A 7,987-nucleotide genomic window follows, 5' to 3' on the forward strand; every position below is an offset into this window, starting at 1 on the left:
TACTGTGATAAAATCAGCATGGTACTGGCAAAAAACAGACCTGAGGATCAATGGAACAGATTAAAAGATGCAGACACAACTATGAACACACTCAGCCTCCTTAACCTCGACAAAGAAGCCAAACATGTTCAATGGAACAAAGACAGCCTCTTCAATAAATGGTGCTGGAAACACTAGCTTTCCACATGTCAAAGACTAAAACTAGACCCATGTCTATCACCATGCACTAAATTAAAGTCAAAAATGGATCAAATATCTAAATATTAAAGCAGAAACACTAGGGCTAGTGATATATAGCTCAGTGGCACTAGTGCCTGCCTGGCAAGCACAAGGTTCTGAGTTCGATTTCTGGTACCAAAGGACCAAAGGAAAAAAGCACAACAACAGAAATGCTAAATCTACTGGAAGAGAAGGTAGGTAGAAATCTTGAAGACAGAGGGATAGGCAGAGAGTTCATGAACAAAATCCAGACTGCATGGGAAGAACTGAAAAGAATCAACAATTGGCACAAGGACCTGAGTTCGGTTCCCAGTACCAAAACAAACCAACCAAAAAACAAAAAACCCCACAGAAATGCTAAATCTACTGGAAGAGAAAGTAGGTAGAAATCTTGAAAACACAGGGGTAGTCAGAGAGTTCATGAACCAAATCCAGACTTCATGTGAAGAACTTCAAAGAATCAACAACTGGTATCTCATCTTATTAAAAAGTTTTTGCATATCAAAATAAATCACCAACACAGTAAAAAGACAACCCACAGAGTGGGAAAAAGTTTTAGCCACCTGTCTCTCAGACAAAGGACTCCTATATAGAACATATAAAGAATTAAAAAAAATCACGCCCCCCAAATTCAAAGACCCAATAAAAAAATTGGCATCTGAGATGAATACACACTTCTCAGATGAAGAATCCAAATGGCAAATAAAACTATGAAAAATGTTCAACATCATTGGTCATTCTAGAGATGCAAATTAAAACAACACTGAGATTACATCTCATTCCAGAAAGAAAGGCTATCATCAAGAAATCAACCAATAACAAATGCTGGTGAGGCTGTGGGGAAAAAGGAACCCTTCTCCACTGTTGCTGGGAGTGCAGACTGGTGCAACCACTGTGGAAATCAGTGTGGAGATTCTTCTAAAAAGCTAGGATTAGAGGTCCCATTTGACCCAGCTATTCCCCGTCTGAGGACATTCCCAGAAGATTTTAAAACATCATACCATAGCAATATATGTGCACCCATGTTTACAGCAGCATAATTTGTCATAGCTAAATCTTGGAAACAACCCAAATGCCCATCAACCAAGGAATGGATAAAAAAGATGTGTTTTCATATAATGGAGCACTTCTCAGCCATAAAGAAAGATAAACTTGAAACATTTTTAGGTAAATGGATGCAACTTGAAACCATACTCATAAGTGAAATAAATCGGACTCACATGTATAAACATATTGTCTCCCTAGTGTGAGAAACTGAAAGAGTTAATAAGGTCTAAAATGTACAGTAGATGTTGTGAATTGGGAAGAAATTGTTCACAATGAAAAAAGAACTAGGATGGGGAAAGGGGGACAGGAAGGAAGGGAAAAAGAAAAAATGCAAGTCAGTTGTATTATTAGTGTCTGTTAGTTCATTGAAAAGGAAGGTTTGTGCTAATACCATTTAGAGAATTTTTTATGACCACATCTTCAACTCTGAGTAACTACTTTAAAGATAACAATATGCAATGCATTAAATATTGCTGTTCTATTATTTTGCCATCATCAGAGCATGTAGCAAACTTATTATCTGTGGGTAAGAAACTGTTACATGAAGACACACAGCAGGGGAAAAAGTCATTTAACAGATGATCTGTGCTTTTCAGACAGGGAAAAATAAAAACACTATGCTGCATTATAAACAGGAGAGGGAAGTATCCAGTGAAGAAGCCCTTAAAGAGAATGTTGTCAGCCAACACATGCATCTCATCAAAAGAAGTCTTCAATAGTTGTTTCTGTTTTCAATTATCAGTATTCAGAGAACTTCGTGGGTGTACTATTAGTTCTAATGCCATCTCTGGTCTTCTTAATATATGTCCTATCACATTAGCAAAGCAGAGAGCTGCCTTACTTGTGGAAACTAAATGAATTCTATTTCTAAAATATTACTGCACAGACATGTAAATCACAGAAGAATACTGCTCTAAAACTTGGTATCAGTTTCTGCCTCACATACTTCACGGAATGATAAACTGAAAAGTTGGGTGGGTTGGTAGAAGGTCCACTGCCAACCATCCCTTACAATGTTTCTCATTTATTCGAATGGTCTGTGTAAAATTTTCACACCTTCTTCCTGGTAAGTTACCCCATGAACTGCTGTACCTTTAGAGAAAAACTTTAAAATAGGTACTTTCAAACTTGTGTTGAAAGCCAAAGAATCTGCTGTATGAGAGGGAGCCAGTTTTCTTCCTAGTAATGAAAAACCATCAAGTTTCTCAATGAACTCCCTTTAACTTTTAAATCTTATGATTAAGAAAGAACAAACTGTGAAAATGTATGTTCATTACACTAAGATCAAGTCTATAAAGCAGAACCATGTATATCCAACAATTTCTGTTGATTCTGAAAATAGAAACAAGTGACTACAGTGGATAGTGTTTCTATAGAGTCAACTCCTCTCAGAGGCAGGTGGCACAACCTTAAAGGATGCTGCTTAGCTTCATTCTGAGGCCGCAGCAATTCATCAGGCTCATTTCTGAAACTTCTTTCGTTTTACTATACATATCTTGATGATATATAAAGACATACAACTCACTGATAATATTTCAAACCCCACTTATACATTTGCATAACATGTTAACAGTGAATCAGAAGAAAAGTCCTAGAGTCTTCTTGACAAAAATCTGCTTACAGCTGCAAAGCTTGAAGAACCCATTCATTAGACCATAAATGTCTGCCACATCCAGGGAGTTAGCTGTGAGAGTTAGTCCTATGTTTTATTTTTGAAGTCAAGGCATAACCAAGCCAACCAGGTCTTCACTTAAGCGTTTTTTCCTTGTATTTTGTGTGAATTCTGAAGGTGTTTTCTGTAGGTTTTAGATTTTATTCAGCTGTATAGTTAAAGACTAAATTCTTTATTTGGAATAAAATATTCTTGTCTTACACAATAGGTAGTAAAAAGGAATAAGGTATACATATTGACCATAAATGAAAAGAGAAAACCAGTGCAAAATGCAGCAGACATACATCTCTAACATATTGCAAAGGCTGATACAGGACAACACTACTTCAGAAAGGTGCCAGCAAAATGGTGAATGTGTGAAAATAAAGAAAAATAGTGTATTTATAGGGTGCAGAAAAGCTTCCCAGAATCTGACAGAACCCATGCATTTCTGCACCCAGAATACACTTAGAGAATAATTTAACCATGACAATAGGGACTACAGAAAATGGTATATTGTGTATAAATCTGGCCTCTCTAATTGCCTCCTTATGTGCCTGGAACATCCTGATGTTGTTCATGTTCAACTGCCAGTATTTCACATATCCTCCATGGTCTGCTGTCAATATCCGCATGTCATTATGTGACCAAGTTATGGCCCTCACTGGGCTCTTGTGAGCCCATAATATTGTTTCAAAATTGAAAGTGAGTCCATTCCACAAGTTGAACTCTCCACCAGAAGCTCCACTGACTAATCATATTCCCGCTGGAGTCCACCTCACAATAAATACTGGACACTGCATTTACTGATGTCCAAACAAACTTTGTAGTTACTGCATTCATAGGATTATTCAACATTCCTATGGGTGGGGCCAAATCATTATAATAACCTGCATCACACTGAATTGCCTGCATATCTCTCTGGTCTCTTTGCCATATTTTATTCTCCAAATACCTAATTACAGATGGATTGTAATCTACGGTCTTCCGATTTATGGCTTTTCTCATCAATTTCCCATGAAAAGCAAGCTGTTGCATTGCTTGCCACTGCGCAAAATCAGGCAGCTATCGAGGCACTTGGTGTTGGAACCTTGGCATATGGAAAAGACGAGGAAGAGAACCAATTTCTGTGGTCATGGTGATGTTTTCCTTCTAGGACACGTCTGGCATTGAGCAGAGCTCCTACTGTCTTCACAGTTGGGAATGTTTCCCTGTCTGGCCTCCTTCCTCCTCCTGTTTCAGTACCTCTCCTCCGAAGGTACAGCCACCATCTTCCCCTGTGAGCTACAGAGCCTGTTCTATTATTTTGTTATGAAATTTTGTTTTACTTTTTTTCCCCATTAAAAAAAAAATAGAAAAGGCACACCTAGTGTAATTGCAAACTAGAACAAATAATAAAGAGAAGAAATTAATGAAATAGAAAACATCACAGTTGGGTAACACAAGACATTCTAACAGTGAGATTAATTTGGGCATGGAGGAGGCACAAGCAATATTAGAAATAAAAACAATACCAAAGCACATTGCTTCTAAAGTGCTCACAGCAAATTAGAGACTGCCCAGACTAGAATTTGGGCCTGGCTAACCCCCTTGTCTGCATCTACAAGAGTGTAATTATGTGCCCAACAAATCCTCAGTGAAGACACGTTGACAGTGGCACCAACGTAAAGAGTGGACCCTCCAGGTTGGCCTATCTCTTAGAACAGATATGCAGGAAGTAAAGCAGAGACACATAAAGCATGTGGACAACCTCTGTCAAGCACTTTCTTCAACAGAATAGCCACGTCTCTCAAACTAACCCTCCTTTAATTATGGAGGGAAAATGATGTTGAAAAGAAAAAGGCATTGTGATTCAGTCTATCTTTAAAGGTGCTCTGAAGCCTGTGATAGATGAGAGAGAAGCTCTTTTTCTTTGTCTATAGTTTACTAGAAAGCATTAAAAATTCTAACATCAGTCTTAAAAGGCTCCTTTCCTGGGCAGTGAATTCAAACATTCGGAAGGTAGGGCTCTGACTCTGCATTATATCATGTTTTATTCTGACCAGTGTCCAAAATCCACACAAAGCTGAGACTCAGATGTTAGAAAAATTTATATTGAGGAAGTTCAGTGTGGATGAGAAATCCACTGCAGTGCCTTCAGCAGGAGACACAAGTGAGAAGCTGGCTTGAAACAGCCCTGCACTTGGCTTCAGCTCCTAAAAATTATTTCTAGTTGTAAGCTGGAAAAGGGTGAGTGAGATCTAACTAACCACTTCGCAACATTTACAACAAGAGGGTAGAGAACCATTCCCACCAATGAAGTCACAGCCTGCACAGCTGCCTGACTGGCTGAAGTCACAGCCAGCACCACCAAATGAGAAAAATAGCATATTTGCCATCAGACCACTAAAAGCAAATTAGACACAAAGGTTCAAAGGATTTTCTGCAGGCTATATAGTGTGAGTGATCTAGGTGTCATAGTTCATAGGCTTGATTGAAGGACACAAGTACTCTGGAGGAAAAGAGAATAGATGTCCAATCAAGACCCTGGATGCTAATCTAATTTGGCTACATAAGGCTATGAAACATATCCAGCCTCAGGTCTTTCTTCTGTAAAGCAAAACAATGATACCTTTCCACCATGCTCCAAGGATTAAGTCTAACAGCCACACAGAGGCATTCTGGAAATTGAGTACCCTGTCCCCTTTGTTTGTAGATGCTCCCAATGGACCCTCTTTGCATGAATAATGTGTAAACTCTAGGTCTATGGCAATACTTTGGGTTCATAATGTTAGTCAGCTGAAGGCAGAATACAGCTTCTCTCTCTCTCCCTCTCTCTCTCTCTGTCTCTCTCTCTCTCTGTCTCTCTCTCTCTCTCTCTCTCTCTCTCACACACACACACACACACACACACACACACACACTTTTTTTGAGAAAGGATCTCACTGTGTAGTGCAGGCTGGCCTTCAACTTGCTATGTAGCCCAGGGTGGTCTCAAACTCACAGCAATTCTCCTGCCTCAGCCTCCTGAGTGCTAGGATTGCATGTGTAAGTCACCACACCTGGCTTATTTCACCTTTCTGACAGAATCTCAAAGAAGAACAAACTGCTTCATATTCAGAACTGAAGACCCCAAAATACTAGCACACTAAACCCTGAGATATTTTGGATGGCTGAGTTTCCTGAACAGGTAGGGGGTCTCCTCCTGAGTCAAAACATGACAGACAAGCCAAAAGAAGCACAAAACTATTTGGGATTTTAAAAAAGAAATCTCTTCAATATATTTCAAAAATTTTTCTGTGGCCTTAAAGAGTACATTCTGAATATCACCTTAGTTTTCCTTGAAGATATATGATCACTATTCTAAGCACACTGAGGTACAACCAGCTGGTGACAGTGATAGGTGATAGTTCTTATAGGGTTGCGAAGGGTTTAATCCAATGCTTACATATACAAATGAGAAAGCTAGGCCCAGAGAGTTTACACGACTTACCTAAGCCAAACGCACATTTGGAGACTATGTCAAGACCCACGAATTTCCACCATTCCACACTTCAGAAGCCTCTGACCTTCAAAAGATACCTTTATAGAACCCCAGGATACCAGTGACCATGGTACCCAAGAACATGCAAGTATCTGTTAGGGCATTCATTTACAGATTTTTTATATCTCCCTTCTTTGCTGCCCAAGGCATTCATGAAAACTACACTTAAAAAGGTGTGCACTTTGCTTTTTTGAAGTTGTTCATTTGCAAATGTCTTCTGGTTGGTTTGGGAAGTAAGTTCTGAGCAGCTCTGCTGAATGGAAAGGAAGCAGCTCCCTAATAGGTACACTCTAGGGACGCCTGTGGCAGTGTTCTCGCCCTGGCCATTCCTAACAGGAGGCCCACCGCAGCTCAGAATTAGAATCCACACAACCTCAGCGAGCTACATGCCAACTCCAGATACAGGAGGCGACCACACCAAAGGTCACCTCTAGCAGCAGCAAAAAGGAATGCCTGCCTCTTAGGGCAGGATTTCCCCATCATTTAAGTAGGTCCTTCAAAAGTGGTATGACAAAAACAAGATAAAGACGAAGTACATTATTTTCTTTCTCCATTTACCTGTGCCCATTCAAGCAGTTTTGTTCAAATTTAGTTGATCTCTGACTGTAGAAAAATCAAAAAAACTACTCATAAGTGCAAATCCACACAGACGCACGCTACTGGCCCAGCAGGTGCAGGAAGAGAGCCCTGAGGCCACCAGACATCCTAAGATGCTGCGCACCACACAATCCTAACCAAACGTGGGGACCGCTCTCCCCTCACCCCCGCCTGCCACTGCATCTCCACCAGCCACCGGCCCTCTTCCTACCAGGAAAATCCACAAACTCTGATCCAAAGCCTCAGCTTTCCTAACTTTTTTGGATGTTGCTCTTTGCCCCACAGCAGTTTTACCAACCATTTCCCCCGGAGCCTCGACCTTTACCCCTCCGCGTTTTGGGTAATCATTTGGGCAACAGGGAACAGCACTGGCCTTCAAAGGCGGATTTCCCCTCTCCTTTCCCCTGGACCACAGGCCATCCAGACCTGCAGGAATCTCTTGCCCCAGAAGTAAAAGTTCAGAGTCTAGACCCACCGCCTCCAATCAATGCGTCAACACCTCTCAAAGATAAAACGTATCTTTCTGGGTGCTTTGCAGGCAGGTGAGCAAGAAACATCTATAATTTGGCTCCTATGAAAGTTTTCGCTCACACCTGAAACAAAAGCATCTCCTGGTTAGCCCACTGGCACGAAAAAATAAAAGAAAGGTCTCTCCCGATAGTTGGAAGGCGCTTCCGAACGTCGGGCGAACCTGGTCGGTCCCCAAAGCGTCCCACGGACTCCCGGTAGCCAGCGCCTCGCCGTCTCCGCGTCCGACGGGAACTGAGCAGCGGCGTCTCCCACGGCTTCCCCGGGAGGGAGCCCGGCGCCCTTACCTCGGTGACGATGGTGGCGTGGGCCTGGGCGTAGCGCCAGCCGCCGCGGCACGGCACGAGGGGCGCGGAGCGGTTGGGGAAGGCGGCGAGCGGGTCGGCGCAGCTGAGCGCCGCGCTGCTGTTGGCCGCCTCCAG

At 41.7% G+C, this 7,987-nt stretch overlaps 1 protein-coding gene and 1 pseudogene across 1 annotated transcript in view; both read right to left on the reverse strand.

Moving 5' to 3' along the window:
• Positions 1-7,987, reverse strand: part of Slc22a3 (solute carrier family 22 (organic cation transporter), member 3) — a gene marked incomplete at its 5' end in the record, with an annotated part of 109,568 nt that extends 101,581 nt beyond the window's left edge. The window contains 1 exon segment of the mRNA XM_005390702.2: positions 7,853-7,987. Within this exon segment, the coding sequence (XP_005390759.2) occupies positions 7,853-7,987 (135 nt within the window).
• On the reverse strand, positions 3,095-4,054 carry LOC102012028 (annotated as a pseudogene).

This window comes from Chinchilla lanigera, unplaced genomic scaffold, assembly GCF_000276665.1.
Source record: "Chinchilla lanigera isolate Chin_1 unplaced genomic scaffold, ChiLan1.0 scaffold00038, whole genome shotgun sequence".
In the NCBI taxonomy this organism is placed as follows: Eukaryota; Metazoa; Chordata; class Mammalia; order Rodentia; family Chinchillidae; genus Chinchilla; species Chinchilla lanigera.